Source organism: Dermacentor andersoni, chromosome 1 (assembly GCF_023375885.2).
Source record: "Dermacentor andersoni chromosome 1, qqDerAnde1_hic_scaffold, whole genome shotgun sequence".
NCBI lineage: Eukaryota > Metazoa > Arthropoda > Arachnida > Ixodida > Ixodidae > Dermacentor > Dermacentor andersoni.
In genome coordinates this window covers 283,878,963-283,897,399 of record NC_092814.1, presented here as the reverse complement: position 1 = coordinate 283,897,399, position 18,437 = coordinate 283,878,963, and the positions used below count along the sequence as shown (strand labels likewise).

Sequence of the window (18,437 nt, the reverse complement as noted above, 5' to 3'; positions counted from 1 at the left end):
CAGCACACGAGCACCACGAGCAGCCGAAAACAGCTGCTTAAAAACCCTTTGTCCTCCCTAGGTCCCTAGATGAGGAAAAACGCCCGTTCAACCTTCGTCCAATGGGAGCGCCCAAAGTCTTCGTAATCGTAGTTGACCTACCTTTGAGGGGGAGGGATCGCGCACTCACTTGCGCACTTTGGTTTCACTGAACACACCGAGTTGAGGGGTCCTCGTTGACGTGGGTTGTCACGCTTGACCGCAGCTGCCGCCTCTTGATTCCAGTTAGCCGCCGCGTCTGTCAATTGACTGTGACGATTTCTGGGGCCCGTGAGAAAGCACCGCAAAACACCATCTTCCAAGAGTTCTCTTGCTCCAAGTAGACCGTGAAGGTGACAGTGAATCAACTAACAATTCTCGGTCGGCCGAACGTGGCTAGACTTGCTGGCGCCGCTGGCTGTCCGGAGGAGGCGCATTGTTGGCTCTCCAAAACGACTCGTGGCAGTGGGCGGGGAAGTCGTCGGTTCCCCGAAGGAAGGCGCATTGTTGGCATTCTAAAGCTACTCGTCGCAGCGGGCCGTGAAGGGTTTGAAAGTCGCTACCCCCGCAGGTCTATCGATACAGCTGCAGCGGGCTGGGAAAGGCTTGCAGGTCAGTACCCCTTCAGGCCGATCGTAACCGCCTCAATTAGCTTTACTTCAAATTACCGCCGCTTAAAATAAACACGTCACGAAGAGCCTAATTTTGAGAAGCAGTTAAAGAAGCAAGTGATGTTGGTCTAAACTGCAGTGTTAGTTAAGTCCTCGTGTGACTGCCGAGCGTTTCTGCGAAGAAATGCAAAAAAATAGATATTATACCACGAACTACTCGTCGTGAGCAAACCTGTTTTAGCGGATTAAAATCAAGGTAACTATTGTAGAAGCCATATATAGCCAGCGTTTGTGACACACCGTGGCAGGTATGGTATCATAACTGGATTCTTATATGCTGTGTTTTTGCGGTTGCCGATCCGCGGATAAAAAACACGCAATGTGTTAGTCTGCGTTCTTTCGGCTGGCACTGTAGCGTTACCTTTGAGAACTGTATTGTCGTCTAAGAAATAAGCTCTTTGAATAAATGTTCGCGAACGAAGACGTCGCAAAAATATATTTGACACGACCGCCGTAACTATACAAGCAGAGGGAACGAGAGCGAACAAATCAAAACACTGAAGAAGGAATCCGGACACCGCCCGAACAGTAGCAGACGACAGGCACGAGTCCGTGCCCTGACGTCACGCGAGCGGCGCTCGTAGCGCCACTAAACTACAGTGGCTCTACAGTTCTCGGGGCTAATCCCACCTACACCTCCCACATGCGACCAGTGTTTACGCTCACTTGCGCTTCTCGGGAAAATTAACAGAAAAATGTGGCAATGTACTACGCAACTCGTAATGTGCCGGTAAGTACACAAACACTACTCAAGTTGAAGTTGACGGCTAGTTGCTTCAGGGTCCACATTTTCAGTTTCATTGTTCTTGGAGACAATGCACTTCAGCTCCAGCACACTGACATGGAACTTTCACTGGCACCGTTTGGTCTTCCGAGCGCCTAGCTTCACACTCCACGCAGTCCCGTGCTACTAGTTCTCAGGATAGCAACTCCTTGTCGCAAGTCTGTTGGTACATGCCCGTAGAGCTGTATCACCGTTATAACTCTCTACGTTTGGGCATTTAAGACACCGCCGTGGCTCCACTTCATGCAGCAGACAGCAGGCAACTCACCCACCGCATCGTGTTGAGAATGACGCGTGTTGTGATGGTGGTGGTGGTGGTGATAAACTTTATTTCTGCTATTTACAGGATAGGTGTGAGGTGAGCCCTAAGGGCCCAGTCCTTATAATGTCTGGGGGGGGGGGGGGGGGTCCCTAGTCCGGGACCCCCGTGGCTTCTGCAGCGGCTTTGGCTCGGGCCACCATGTGGTTTAAGATACCTCAACTCAGGATATGAGCAATAGTCAATAGCTCTCCTTATCTCGTAATGTGATGAAAGACTGATTGGATGGTTTGTCATGGAACGCAATTGGAGGCAACAAAGAACGCAAAAGACAGGGGAAACAGCAAGACAACCGCAAGGCGCATTACTATCATCTTGCTGTCTCCTCTGCCCTTCGTTTTCTCTGGCGCAGTTTCCAAGCTCTTTTGCTCCCTCTTGGAAGACACCATGTCTGCTTTTTATGAGTCGTAGCGCAACAGACAAGATAACCGTTTGTGAAATTACCGTGCAGTGCCTCGTCTTGACACTGCGTGTCGTGTGTTTCAGTTCTGGAGGTGAAAATCGCTTCCAACCCATGTCACCTTCTGAAACTTTGGCATGAGGACTTTTTGAGCTGATCTTGATGACAAAAAGAAAAAAAAACTGAATGACAACACTGTATCTTTTTATATGGTATATTGGCGATGAATACTTCAGCCAAGTTACACAGCTGTAGATGACAGCCCAGCCCCTTAGAAGCACATTCCTATAGAAGCACAGCACTTTTCAAGCCATGTACACTCTTCTGAATCCTCAACCAACATTTGTATGTTCATTTTCTACCACTCAGCCAACTCAAAGGCTCTTCAGGTGTATGCGAGTTGTCTTAGTAAATAGGCTCTAAATGGCTCCTTAGCCATTTACTGGTCATACTGCCGTGCGAAGTTGCATGGTAAGACATGTATAATGGATAGCTTCAGTAATCCAACAGGGACATATCGAAAAACAGGCGGACGCCCAAGAACACAGAAACACCAACCACAATTATTGGAGCCTCCCAAACCACTAGAAATGCCCACACGTAAGTATAATGCTCGCATGAACAACTTTCGTACGGGAACAAGTGCTTGGTAGCCCGTGAGGGGAAGCTGTTCAGTCAATGCTCCCGCTCGACGGCTGGTAATCAAAATAGAAGCAACATGCAAAGGTAACTCGCTGTGCACGAAACTGCAAATAAATGTGTTACGCGTAAACGTGTGAATGCTACTCAAGTTGTGGGATTTGATGTCTTGGAGTTGAGCAGCGGGCTATCGGAAAAGCGTTAGTGGAAGGCTTCGCATAAATATAGACTACCTGGTGTTGTTTAACGTGCACCCAAAGTGCGGTACTCGAGATTTTTTGTATTTCACTCATATCCAATTGCTAACGCTGCTGTCAGGAATAGGGCTGTCGACCACGTGCTCCGCAGCAGAATGTCATAGACACTGAGCCACCGGGAAGGGTAAAATGTAACTCGGAAGGACGCACTCTCGTTGTACAGTGTGCCCCAAATAGCTGAAATTGAAGCAGTGGAATAATAACACATCATCTATCCCTACCGTTCTTTAAACGTACAACATAATCGGTTATACATTCATCCCAGCAAAACTTGCATTAAATGTTTTCAGTGCGGTATAACTTAGAAAAATTAAGAACCGCGTCCAAGGAGCATTTTGTATATGCCAGATTATTTTTTACTGTTAGTAATTGTCGAGTACCCTAGGACGAAAAAGCGAGACATAAGGACGGGGCAACCAGCTGACTCAATGAACTACAACGGAAAGCCCCAGGTTTGTTCAAACACATCTTTATAATACGCAGATTCTATCGGTTCAGATAGTGCGCTCATTGCTGAAGCATTGTCGGAGAAGGTGAGTGCGCATATATTACATTGCGCGCTAGATGACACTTTTATTTTAGCACAAGAAAGCTGCTCAAGAAAGGACAAACAAAAATTGAGTACGTACAAATTAAGGGGCAAAGAAACCGCATGAGTAAGAAAGAGTAACACCAGGAATGAGCACACCAGCGGCGTAGCAGCGCTATTCGACCACAACGACCTACATAAAGACCCGGTGACTCACTTGCCACTAGTGCTGCTGCTGTAGAATTAAGCGGATCTGGTCTTCTTTCGGTCAATGTTCCACTAGGCTGGTATTAGATTACCCCAATTCCCTCGGTAAACTAGTAAGAGCAGTCATTGGCCTCTTGGTACTATGCGAAACTAACGCTCTTTAGTTCCTTAACCCCAATGCTTCTGTCTCTCTCGGCATCATATATAAGCGCGGCTGACCGGCCAGGCTTGCGAACACGGTGTTAGAACTTCCGACAATAGCACCGATTCAGCCCTCCACCCTCACCAAGCCTACTGGCCGCAGGGGTAACAGCGGCCCGATATCATGGTGGCTGTCGTGTAGTTACCGTTGTTGAAGTGAGACAATTTCATTGTTCTATTTGAAGACCCTAAAGGAACTTGGCCTGGAAGGCCTCAGTTTAGCTGGGTGCAATAATAGGGTAGATCGCAGCGCCTGTCTGAATAGTTCAGAAGGGCTTTTTCCAAAAGAACCTGGGGTGTTTATGTAAGCAATGTGGATCTGCCTACTTCAAAACTTAATTGTTGCCTAGCGGTGGCACGCTTGCTAAGAGCACAGTGGACACCTTTGGGTCATTTTTGGGCCGCAGTACCATTCAGTATCTTTCAAGAGCAGCTGCCATTATGGGAACAAGTTATTCGACAAGATTAGGCACAAACCGTGTGAAGTAACTGATTATGCCTAAAAACGTGCCAAAGTCATCTATTGATGAAGGCGCAGTGAACTTTTTGATCACCTTCATATTTCTTTGGCCCAACGGGATTCTATAGTTAATTGTTAAACACGTCTCACTACAACAAGCGAGTTATGAGGGACGCCAAAGTCCTGCGTTCCGGTTTAATTTAGACGCCCCCCCCCCATCCTGGATTTCTGTGGCATGCTCCTAAATCTAAGATTTTTCTTCAAATATTAACGCGGACTCACGTAAATATAGCTTTCAGATACCCCAGAAGTATATATTGAAACTATCATCATCATCACCATCATCATCACCACCATCATCATCATCATCATCATCATCGTAATCATCATAATCAACATCATCATCAACAGCAACATCATCATCATCATTACCACCACCACCACCGCCATCATCATCATCATCATCATCAATAACAAATCAAAATTAAACAACACGTAAGAACACCTGCCCGTTCTTCAGGGAGGAGGAGCCAAAAATAATGGGAATAAATAACAAAGGATAAAACAAGAGAGACTATAAAGACTAAAGCGAAATTGCAGCGAAAAGAAAGGAACAGCTCGACAACAAAAGCAGCGAAGATCAAAGCAAGAAATTCGCACCCTTGTTGTTGTTGTTGTTGACGCTGTTATGCTGCGACACCCAGAATTGGGCATATTGCTATTGCAGGAATCATCGAACAATTTACTGTATGTGGAGAAGCCGGTGGCACAATATGTTGCCAAAATTTTAAATTTCGTCCAAATAAATTAATCCCCCAAGCCTCGCTGTACTTCTTTTACTTCCGCTTTCAGAAACGAAATTCTTGCGCTTAATATTTCCATTGGGCGTTCGAATATTTCTATAGCTACATTTTTCCTCAGTCAAAATAAAATTTTCACAATGTGCTTTATGCGATATGCACAGAATAGAAGAGTTCAATGGTGTAAGAGCTGGATTATCAACCGCTCATCAAGAGACTCACCGCGAGCCACGAGCACGACGAGCAGAAGACGAAGAAGAAGAAGAACAACAATAGCCGCTCCACGGGGAGTGGCTTCTATGTAATGCGACAATCTATTGCAACGTATGTATTGCCCTGCAAAGTTTCATTGAAAGCAGTCCGGCAATGGCGTATTCGCCGTCTGACAGTTCGGGGCGTCGGAACAGCTCCATCAGTCCAGTCATCAGCAACTACGTGCTGACGCCCGAGGAGGTAAGAGACGCCCAAGGTGATCGCCGCATTTTCCGGGTCTCGGGCGCACGCACACAGCGTAGCTGCGTGCGCCCGGGGCTGCCATTGTCCTGCCGTGGCAGCGTTTCACTGCGCGGACGGCCAGTATAAATGATCGACTTCATTTGCACGCTCAATCGTAAGAGCATGGCTAGAACTTAAATCGGCCAGGCCTGAAGCGATATGACGTTGCAACCAAATGTGCGTTGTCTGACGTTGCACTGAGAGCCGCTGATATACTGGCAGCGTAATCGCAGTTCATGAGGTTTCGTATTGGAACACTGCTGAAACACACCAAAGTCCTCCTCTCGTCCAAAATTCTCGGAAGACAGCGGCGGAGGAAATAACTGCGTAGTAATAATGCGCATTTCTTGTTTGTTTTAGTAACAAAGGTTGCGTGAGCTCTATAGTGGCCATGATGTCTTCAACTGTGTAACCTGTACTTTGCTCTAATTTGTGGCGCCTTGGCAGGAAACGAACCAGCGATGTAATTATGTGCAGGAGAATGCGTTAGGCCGGTGAGCCACAGGAGTAGGTTTTTCTGAAAGTGGCTACGAAAAAAATGTTCCCGTGTGGTAACTACTCGTGGGTCTCTTCTGCTCCTGTGACGTCATTCTGTATACATATGCTGGATGACACAGCTGCAAGGTCGTTTCTGTGCGTACAACACAGGAAAGGGGGGATTTTGGGAAACAACAGCAGAATGTGAGGCTCTGCTGGAACGCCATCGCGTGCTCAGTTCGTGTTATCGTCCTTGTGATAGAGTGGGTTATAGCGCTGCAGGAAGAACATGAGGCAGGGACAGGTCTAAGATAGTATAGAGGGGGGTGGGGCTTATCAAAGCAAGCTGAGAAGGAAGAGAGGGAGGGGTTGCATGCTTAACGCTGCAAGCGCTGAAGGGTCGGCATGCCTCGAGGGGGTATAAACTGTCAAGGATACTTCCTGTTAGAACGTGCAGGCTATGACAAACGTACTGTTGTCAACAGAAGCTTAGAGCAGCGGAATGAGAACTTGGGGAAAATATTGGAAGTAAATATAGTGTAAGTAAAGCAACATTAAAATTATGGGGTTTTACGTGCCAAAACCACTTTCTGATTATGAGGCACGCCGTAGTGGAGGACTCCGGAAATTTTGACCACCTGGAGTTCTTCAACGTGCACCTAAATCTAAGTACCATGGATGTTTTCGCATTTCGCCTCCATCGAAATGCGGCCGCTGTGGCCGGGATTCGATCACGCGACCTCGTGCTCAGCAGCCCAACACCATAGCCACTGAGCAACCACGGCGGGTTCAGCAATATAGTTCATATGACTGTACACGAATAAAGGAGGAGTAATTTCTTTCGTAGATTACACTATTAAGGAATTAGGTGACAACAATGCTTTAGTAATCATAATGTGTGAAGAAAACAGTAGTGCAGAAACATACGATGCAGCGATATCAAAGCATGTTACTTCCATGTTACTTCCATGTGAGGAAGTAACACTGGTTGCGAAGAACAACGAATCAGAGTTGCAGATTAACAAGAAAACACAAGTAACGTGAGTAACGTCGAAGGAACATAGGTGAAAAGCAAGTTAAACGAAAAGCGATGCACGACAGAGCTTGACTGCTTGACTGACCGAATATCGCAAGTGTTGCCAGTACTGAATCGAAGTCCGATTCAACGCACTAGCGTGCTCTGTCGAGAGAGAGATACGAAATTGTTGCGTTGACAAGAGGCGCAGCAGGAGCTCGTATTGTTTTATAAGGCAAGGGCCCTGGCGTTGGCTAACAATGCTGCTATGTAAACAGAAATGTATCACCCGCCTTTCTTTTTAGTTGGAACTGTTTTCGATATAGCGCTGTTTCACCGCTTCAGGTGCGTTTCGTGAAGGGACGGAAATTATCGGCATAAAAACGTCGCAGTTTCGCCCGAAAGGCGAAGCCTCGATTGCGATAGCAAATCTGTAGACAGCTATACGAAGTAAGGATAGCAGTTTTATCCGGCCGTATCATCTTGGAAACATTCGCCTACTAACTGAATTAACAAGCATGGTGTCAGCGTGCACAAGCAAACATCAACACATCACACTCGATGAGCGCGGACACTCGCTGTCAAACCGCCGGTGTGAGCAAGCGCGGCGGCAGCACCGAGCGAAGTGACCTTCATGCTCTCTATGGCGGCGAGAATACAGCGCGCACAAAGGTATGAGCCGTCTGCAGATACCTTTCAATATACAACGCGCGCTAGCGCGCGAGCCCGTGCAAAGTACGCGCTTGTTGGAGGAGTCGAAGCTACCCCCGCTCCCTCCTCCCGCGCTGCCTTCCCACTTTTTTCCTTTTCGCGCGAGAGATTGAGCCACGATCGCCAGTTCCCCTTGCGGCCATTGACGAAATACGCAGTTGCTGCCGGAGCGAAACGCCGCCCTCCCATACCCCCACTGCCTTTCTCGGGACGGAAGACGGCGCGTTTTCTGTCGGCTTTTTTCTTGTGCGCGCACGCCACATTGAGCAGCGATCGTCGGCTTCCCTCGCGTGCTTTCACTCTCACATGCAGTATTCGACGCGCTGCGACGGTGTTATCGCCCTTGGACTTTATACGGAACCTCACGGCGACACCAACGCCGACAGCAGAAATGCGCCTGAAGTGTTCATATCATTGCTATTGCAATAAAAACCTCCAAGTACAAGTGGCTGATAAAGATAATTTACGAATTATCAGTTTTATTTATTCACATTAGGACATATCTTCCAATTGCGAAATTGACGTCTGGAGATGTAAAAGTAGTGAGATGCCGGACTGCTGTCGTAATGCAATTCAAAGTTGATGCCCTCTTGGTTTAACTGTCACTGAACCTGCACACTGTCGAACACAACTTTAGGTTGTGTTCGTAGGTGTTCAGGGGCCCTATAATCTAAAACTATTACAATCTGTTTGTATTCCTACCTCCTCGCATCAAATTTGCGTTACCGCCGACGCAAGCATCGCGCTGCCACGCGCAGAGTTGTCTGAACAGACAAATCGAACGCTCTCCTCGTTCATAGGAGGTCACTTTTGCTTGCATGAAAACGAATAACATTGCCTACACTGAGCGGCTTGTCTCATCTAACTGGCTGACAAGAGACGAGGAGCACTCTCAAATGGAGAGGGATTCGATGGGGCCGAGCCACTGCACTGAAAATTGATAACCGGATAAAGAGGGCGGTGCCGGCGTCTGCGATTGGTACCCTTTCCCTTACTTAGATTGCGGTGGCTGGTCTATAATCACGGCGGCATGCAACGGAAGCTTAAAATAACGCTAAAACGTATCCTCAGCCAAGAAGAGTTGGCAGAACGAGGTCGTAAACGTGCCGAAACGCTCGAAAATTTTACACTGCCACGCAAAAAGTTTTATTATATGCAAATAAACCCATGCTCTCAGGCACGTGCGAGTAGCCAGTGCCTGAGCGATTGGCGGCAGCCATCTTTTAACCCGCCGTGGTTGCTAAGTGGCTATGGTGTTAGGCTGCTGAGCACGAGGTTGCGGGATCGAATCCCGGCCACGGCAGCTGCATTTAGATGGGGGCGAAATGCGAAAACACCCGTGTACTTAGATTTAGGTGCACGTTAAAGAACCACAGGTGGTCGAAATTTCCGGAGTCCTCCACTACGGCGTGCCTCATAATCAGAAAGTGGTTTTGGCACGTAAAACCCCATAATTTTTTAAGCCATCTTTCATTCCCTTCGGAACAGGGCAGCCGGCGTCTATTCAGAAGAAAATTCAGTTTTGTTCGGCATATTAATGCATCTTTAACGCGTACACGTCACTGACATAATGAGTTTACGCGGTTTGGGACGTCTAGTGACAGGCAGGTGAAGTGGGTGCAGCCTGAAACCTTTTGACCGATAACAGAGGGTTAATGGTGAAACGGCGCCCAATGAGAAATAATTATTTTTCTTTTGTTCGGTAGAATAATGCATAATCAGCCTTATGTATAAGGCTGATTATGTATAAGCCTTATGTATAAAATAAGTCAATTTGCAAACACTATCGAGAAGAGTTGTTAAATATTCTGAACTCTCTTGATTTACTAGCCTACTTTATTCACTACTGCGCGTCTTTCATCATTATGAAGTGACTGCGAATGGCATGGTCGGGCTCCTTGATCGAGCACCCAGCAACACTTAATCTAACTGTGGGGGTTGCGTCATCAAAACACACACAGTTCGAGACGCGAATAATGTTGTTAATTCAACATTATTGTTTCAAAAATAATACATTCAAAAATCTCTTGATGAAAAGAATTTAGCTTTAGGAATATATGTAGATTTTTCAAAGGCTTTTGACCACCTGAACCCCAAGTTACTTTTAAAAAAGCTTCAAGTGTATGGCTTTCGAGGAACGTCATTGATGCTTTTGAGCAGCTATCTCGGAGGTCGACAACAGTATGTTGAAATAAACGGTCACCGATCCAATGTTAAAACTGTCTCTTCCGGCGTGCCGCAAGGCAGCATTTTGGGCCCGTTTTTTTAAAATATATACGTGAACGGCATAACACAGATAGACAGATAAATAAAAATGGTAATATATACTGATGACACCAGCTTATTGTTTTCAGCCTCGTCTGCCTCGAACATGGTCATGAAAGCAAATACAGCACTTAGGCAGCACGAGAAGTGGACAAAATATAACGCCAGAACAAAGGCCATTATTTACCGTCCAAAAAACAAGGATGTTCATATTAACGATGATATCATTCCTAATAATTTTAAAATAGAGATAGCAAATTCCTTTAAAGTACTAGGTGTACTTTTCAATGAGAAACTGACATGGGATGACCACACAAATTACGTAGCATCTAAACTGTCACGTGTTATTGGATCGATTTACGCTCATAAGCACCTCCTCCCTATAAAGGTGAAATTGCCACTTCACAATTCATTGTTCTGTTCCCACCTAAATTATTGTCATTTGGTCTGGGGGGAAACATCCCTCATGAATCTACGAAAATTACGCGTTAAGCAGAAGAGAATGCTGAGAATAATATACAATGTAGCATATGACCACCCATCTAAGCCGCTCTTTATGAAAGACAACATAATGCCGATTCATGATCTGTACGCATACCGCCTAATCTCTAAATACATTACCGAGCTCAAAAAACAACGTCTCGTTCATTGCACAACGGGCATCAGTGCAGAAAAGAGATATCACGTACGCAACTAGAAACACCGATATTTGGTACATACATTCATTCAGAACAGGTTACGGACAACATATGCTCAGAAACACTCTTCCATATGTCTTAAACTTGTGCCAACATTACAATTTAAATCTCCAACGCATCCGGCCAAAAGATTTGCTTCATTTTGTTTCAGTTACACGCGAAAGGGCGGCACTTTCTGTTTGAAATGTACATGATATTATGCACATCGCTCTGTTTTTTGGAATTGTACATTTCTGTAAAAATTGTCATTTGTTCGTGCATTGTGATATTCCTTTTTGTCTGTGCTCATATGCTTGTACTGTTTGCCTTATTTTTTTCTAAACATCATGTATTTGTATCGGGGAGGCGACAGCCCATCAAGCTGGATATCTAGCTTTTTCTCTCCCCCTCCCAGATTCTTGGGATGGAAAATAAAGGCATTATTATTATTTTACACTAATGTAACTTATTTTTACTAGAGACATCCACAAAAACCCGGCGTCCACCGGGGATGCTGCTCCGTTCTCAACATCAACTCTCCTAAAAGAACCTGTTTGCTCAGCAATGAATTCCATTATATACTGCACTAAGTCTAACCAGAACATGGACTGAGGCATACCATTTAATGCCCGTCCACAACCCGGTGAACCAGAAACACACTGAGACTTTGTTTTGTTCACTGTTAGCCAGAAGTTGCAAACTAGCAGCACTCTATATTGACATCTGAGATGACATACTATACGCTGGAATCTTGCAGACACGACGCCCCTCTCGGCCGCCTAACAGCGCTTCGTCGCCCAAAAAGCTGAGGAAACGGTCGAGTCCACTGATCCACCACTACCGCCTCGCTACCGCCGACAGCCCAATCCGTCTCCGTCGCTGCGCGTCCGTTAAGAAGCGCGGGAGCCGCGTTCCACGATCGGTGTCATTCCACGCACCCGTGCGGCTCAGAACTGTGAGCGAGAGCGACGTCAAGATATCCTCAGTAACACCCCCGCCACCGGTTGACCGCTCCGCCGAGTACCGCGTGTTCTTGGTGTCCATGACAGCCGTGACACTCGCTTTCACCGTTTTGCAGCCGCTCGTGCTCTTCCACTTCTTGGTGCAGTGCCAGGAACCGCGCTGTTACAAGCCAGCTATAGCTATCCGCGAATCAATCGAGCCGTCCATTGCGCCCTGCCACGACTTCTACAAGTACGCCTGCAGCGGAGCTGATTCGAATTACTACGCCAAGGCTCGCGACTCGTTAAGCATCTCTGTGCTTCACTCGATATCAGCGATACCCACCACGTCCGGTCAAAGCAGCGTCGAGAAGGCTGCCATAATACTTAGGAACTGCATGAAACTGCTACACCAGAGGCCCGAGGATATCGACAAGATCAAGACTGTGCTTAGCGCGGGCGGCTTCACGTTTCCGCAGATGCCTACGACGTCGGTCTACTTCATCGTTCGCGGCATCGTGGACATCAACCTCAACATCGGCATCGGGCCTTTGTTCAGGCTCACCGCTGGTCACAATCTTCGCCGTGGTCGAGGCTATATGCTGTACTTTGCACCCAGTTACCACATAGTCCCTTTCGTCAAGTTTCTCCAGCAGCTTCAGTTGGCCAACACTCTCGACGTGTACGTCAGACGCTGCGCCGAAGTAATAGGTGAACGTGGCATGTCCTACTCGCGCGTCATCCGGGCTATACAGACTGTAAACAGACAGTTTTCTCACCTGCCAGAAAGCGATGCGTTAAACGCACAAGTTAAAATGAGCAGCCAGTATCCACTTACAGAGTTTTGGTTTGCGCTTTCCAAAGTCCTCGGCAAAAAGTTTCAGTCGCTGCAAAACGTGCGTACGACGTGCTTAGTCGTTGACGGCGAATACGCAGAGTTCCTGTCGCAAAATGTGTTCACGTCGCTAGATCCTATCAAGATTTCAGCCTATGTGGGCCTTTACATCGTGTGGTTCCTGAGCCGCTTGGCGTCGTACAGTCTCGCGTACAGCACCACCGTCGCCAACTACACGGACAGCTTGAAGGACTTGTGGCCACGTTGCTTCAGCGACGTCCGCCAGTAAGTTCTTTCACATTACCCATGTTGTTTTGTTTGCCATATTGCTGTGAATTTCATCTCGCACGTTGTTCTCTTAATTCATTGGCTCACAATCTCTCCAGTATTAAACAGTAAACAGACTTCCTTGTTTGCTCTCTCCATTTGCTGTTTCGCAATTTACCAAAAAAATTACCGCTGTTTGATGTATTTGGATACAGGTCGTAGTACGAATGCTGATCAATGAATTCTGTCAGTCATCAGGTTAATGGCTAATAATTTCGCAAGTCAAATATTTCATTAGCTTTGAGCTTTCCATAAAATGCACATTTTTAAAACGAGGATACAGTGAATGAACTGTGACACTAAAACGCCGAATGCAAGTTAGTCTTTTCCCGTAGTGCAGAGCCTTATGTACAGCAGTGACGTAAGCGAAAGAATTTCGGCAGAGACACTTAAAACTGCTTACGTGTGGAACTGCGAAAGCATTGCAGTCACTTTGTGGAAATGTTTTCGCTTAGGTATGCATCCGTATGTCATCGTGCGAGTTATAAACTTCCACGGCAGTCCTTTTTGTTTTCATTTGCTTCGTCTACAGCGGCGTGCTTCCGTCTTTGATCACGTTTCCGAGCTGTCGCTGAGGTATACGTTTCGGAGTGCATCCCAGTAGACACAGCACCGATAACATCCAAAGAGAAAGTGACGCGCGGGAGGCAGCGACGTGATATGTGCAATGACGCATGCACTAGGCATACCTCATTTTATACACTCATGATTTGGCGTCGAGAGTGCATCGCAGTAGACAGAGCACCGATGAAATACGAAGAGAAAGTGACACGTGGGAGGCAGTGACGGGAGCAGTGACGCAACGTGTGCAATGACGCACGCACTAGGCACTGTCAGGATAGGGGGCTCAATCCCATCGCTCGTGGTCCGTTGTCAAGATTGGAGTCCAGCATGAATTCGTAGGTAGCTGGCCCATGCCGTCGTCCAACTTATCCACGCTGAGGACGTTGATGAAGGGAAGAACTGCTTCTCATCGAGAACGAGGAATATGGGTTTATTTACAATATTTATATCAGTCTAACATGACTGCTTCAGAAAAAGAGTGTCAGTCCAACATGACTGCTCAAGAGAAGTGTGTCGAGCATCCGCACAAGAACCGTTTTTAAACACTCGGTCCGCCGGCGATACAAGGTGACGCGAACGTTCGTTTACTCATTGTAAATTCGCCGCCGCCCCGCAGAACAGTTTACGCACACAAAGGCACACACATTCCGATGTCCGGAGCCGACGTCAGAGGGGAGCCGTTCCGGGTACCTCGGAGACATTCTGAGTAGCTCGTTGTCCTGCGTGCCGGCCGGCGCGTGAGAAGCAACAAAAAACGGCTTTCCCGCGGCAGCTCACGCACGCGTAGCAGATCAGGTACGCGCTGGGGAGTTCGGACACAATAGTTCGTCCGACGAACTCATTCCGTCACAACGGCGATGGGGCTAAAGTGGTGGCGGCAGTTTTCAGCACAAAGCCCGCTTCATCGAACGCATCCTAGCTGAAGCGACGGAGAGTGGGGGATGCGCGTCTTGTTCCCCAGTCGTAATTGGGTGGCAATCCCGCATTGCAGCTCGCCATTCTTAACAGCGCCTCCATTGCCCGAAAAATCTCGACTGTCTAGCGCTGACAACCGCTAGGCAGGAAGAGAACGGCTGGTAGTCAGGGGGGGATTGATGTCTTGGCTCGCAGCGACCACTTGTGTATTGATGTCACCGCCCCAAAACATCCAACAAGGACAGGCAACTGCAAAATGAACCCCACAACACGGCTCTGCGCCGAGATGACGTGCATTGGCTCTCACTTTAGACCCGCTAGGCTTAAAAAAAAAAAAAAAAAAAAAAACATAAGTGCAGAAACAAAAAAAAAATGCTGCATTTCGCTATGCCAATTTCTGAGGCAAATTCCTGCTGACAAATTCAGCAATCATGGAGGGAATCCTGCTAAATGAGAGGGGTTCTTCTTCGCTTAAAAAAATTAACACCAGTAACCCTAACATTTAGGCGGGACCCTCAAACGCAGAATTCAAATTAGCCTGCTTAATCCATCCGCATTGCTATGCAACTTTCCCTTCTTATATCTAACGGAGAAGTTGTACTCTTGGAGAGTGAGGCTCCATCGGAGCAAGCGGCCATTTTTGTGTGACATTTGATTGAGCCACGTCAGAGGACAGTGGTCGGTCTCGAAGATGAACTTCGCTCCGTACAAGTAACACGACAACTTCTGTGCGGCCCAAACCAAACAAGCACATTCCTTCTCTGAAGCGCTGTAGGCTTCCTCTCTTACATTTAGTTTACGGCTGGCATAAAGGATAGGATGCTCCTCGTTATCGTCGCCGACCTGACTAAGTACCACGCCCATACCTCTGTCTCTTGCGTCGCACTGAACTATGAATTCCTTTGTGTAGTCTGGCGCGCGAAGAACAGGACGAGAAACCAATAGCGTTTTCAAACTTTGGAAAGCGTTCTCTTTGTCCTTATCCCAGTGTACGCTACTTGGTGCTCCGTTTCGGAGGGCGTCCGTTAATGGACTCGCCATTTGCGAGTAATTCGGAATGTACCGTTGATAGTACCCCACACGTCCCAAAAATGAACGAAGGTCTGTTTTCGCTCGCGGCTGAGAAAATTCTCCAATCGTAGCTATTTTCAGCTCGGCCGGCCGTCTCGTGCCCTGGCCGACAACATGGCAGAGATAAGTAACCTGTTAACAACCAAATCTACACTTTTCCGCTTTCATCGTTAAGCCGGCTTCCCTCAACCGTGAGAACACCTGTTTGAGGTGCGATACGTGTTTTTCCCAGCTGTCCGAAAAAATTGCTACATCATCAAGATATGGCAAGGCGAACTCCTGCAAGTCTTTTAGGACAATATCCATTAACTTAGAGAAGCTAAACGGCGCGTTCTTCAGCCCGAAGCTGAGTGCGATAGGGCGAAAAGTGCCTACAGGTGAGATGATGCGGCATAGCGGCTGGCACTTTCTGAAAGGGGAACTTGCCAGTACCCCCGCACGAGATCTATAGTTGAAACGTATTTAGCAGCTCTAACTCTTTCAATTCGTTCCTCAATGTTGGGTATCGGGTACAGCTGATCCCTAGTGATGGCATTTAACTTCCTGTAGTCAACACACGGACGAGGGTCCGTGTTAGGGGTTTCTACCAGTATTAGCGGTGACGTGTAGTCACTCTCAGCGGGCTCAATAACTCCCAACTCTAGCATGCGCTGTATCTCTGCCTCCATAATCTCTCTCTGTCTTGGAGACACCCTGTAAGGCTTTGATCTTACTGGTTCGGTTGATGTCAGCTCTATTTCATGCGTTATTAGTTCGGTTCTACCCGGCCGATCGCTGAATCTGTCGAGATATTCCCATAACACCTCTTTTAGCTCATCTAGCTGCTCGGGTCTTAGAGCGTGCGAGCTTACCGAGTGTTCTACTACTTCTTCTAGGCCGATTTCAGAGTTGGAGGTCGCCCTATACTCCTTAAACTTGGTACTAATGCCATCCGGCTCTTTGATGGTATAATTAACGACTCCGCTCCGCTCTACATACGGCTTCATCAAATTGCAGTGATATATCCTCACCTCCTTCCTGCGACCGGGCATTTTCAGAGCATAGTTAGTATCTGAAAGTTTGTGCAACACTTTAACGGGCCCGTCCCAGTGAACTTCAAGCTTGTTCTTTCTTGAAGGTTTGAGGATCATTACCTGGTCTCCGGCGTTAAACGTACGAAGCCTCGCATTCTTGTCGTAATAGAATTTGGCGTTCTTTTGAGGTACTCCCATGTTCTTTCCGACTAGTTCTTGGGTTGCGCTTAGCCGTTCCAGTAAATTTAGCACGTATTCAACCACTGTTGGACTCTCCCCTCTTACCTCCCACAGCTCTCTTAACATTCTCAGTGGAGAACGGAGTGTCCTCCCATACACTAGTTCTGCTGGTGAGAACCCTGTCGCTTTATGTGGAACCGTTCGCAAAGCAAACAAAGTTGCCGGCAGACAGTTCTCCCAGTCCTCCTTATGCTCGTAACAGAGCGCGCGCAAAACTCGCTTAAGCACCGAATGCCACCTCTCTACACTGTTTGACTGAGGGTGATAGACAGAACTGTGTATTAACTTTACCCCGCACTTTTGCAAGAATGTGGAAGTCAGTGCACTCGTGAATACTGACCCTTGATCTGCCTGAATTTCGGCTGGAAACCCAACTCGTGCAAACACTGTCAAAAGCGCGTCTACTACTTCGGTGGAACTGAGCTCTTTCAAAGGGATTGCTTCTGGAAACTTGGTAGCCGGACACAGCATGGTAAACAAGTACCTGTAGCCCGATTTTGTTTTTGGAAGAGGCCCTACCGTGTCTATTACAAGTCGTCTGAAAGGCTCTGTTATTAAGGGCACTACCTTCAGTGGAGCTTTCCATGTCTCTCCTGGTTTACCAGAACGCTGGCAGGCGTCGCATGATCTTACAAAGTTTTCTACGTCTTTAAAACAGCCAAGCCAGTAGTATTCCATAAGCAATCTTTCCTTTGATTTGTTTATGCCTAGGTGGCCGGACCACCCATTTCCATGACAGAGACTCAAAAGGTCCTCCCTATACTTAGTAGGTACGACTAACTGATCTAAAATCCTACTCTTTCGATCTCTGTGTGCCGATACAACAAACCTCCTCTCTCGTGTATCGTCACGTTGCGCCTAGCAATGCCTTCTTTAGCTGTGTCATGTAATTTAGCTAAGCTCTCATCATTCTTTTGCTCAGCTGCCAGTGACTCTTTATCCACACGTAAGAGCTGATCAAAGTTCTTTGAGGCCGGTGATAATAACGACCCTGTCTCGCTTGTGAGTGCGTCAGCTTGCTCTTCCTGCAAGCCAGAACTTTGACACTCTAGTGCTACGCTCTCATTGAGCTGGTCAGCTGGCAGGCTCTCCTCAACTGTTCTTTTGTCCCTCGGGCCTAGCTCGGATTCGGGTATTGAAGTTATCCCCTTTTCTGCTTCCGCTGGAGGAGCTTGAGCATTTTCAGCCGAAAGCGCCGCGATCTTACGAGCTTGGCCTCGGGTCAATGCTTGTACTATGCCCTCTCCCAGTTTGAGCCCTTTGTCACACAGTAACTGATTCGAACGATTCGAAAAGATGTAAGGATACTGCAGTGACAAAAATTTGGAAACTGCAGCCTCAGTCTCTAGCTCCCCGAATGGTCCATTGATTTTGACTTTGGCCATGGGCAGACACACGCTGTGTTCTTCTACAACCTGTTTTATCCATGCTACTTCTCCGGTGAAGTCAGCTACCGTCACGTAAGATGGATGGACAATGTCCATCGTGGTGGCACTGTCTCTTAGCACTCGGCATGGTTTTCCATTAACTTGCAGGTCGTGAAGATATGGACTTAAAAGTTCCATATTCTCATCTTTTTCCTCCACGTAGGAGAAAACTACGCTAG

At 47.3% G+C, this 18,437-nt stretch overlaps 1 protein-coding gene across 1 annotated transcript in view; it reads left to right on the top strand.

Moving 5' to 3' along the window:
• The first annotated feature begins 5,651 nt into the window (after positions 1-5,651).
• The window catches only part of LOC140218902 (neprilysin-1-like), a 32,841-nt gene continuing 20,055 nt past the window's right edge, over positions 5,652-18,437 (top strand). The window contains exons 1-2 of the mRNA XM_072288601.1: positions 5,652-5,738; positions 11,683-12,986. Of these exons, the coding sequence (XP_072144702.1) occupies positions 5,652-5,738; positions 11,683-12,986 (1,391 nt within the window). The remainder of the gene's footprint in view (positions 5,739-11,682; positions 12,987-18,437) is intronic.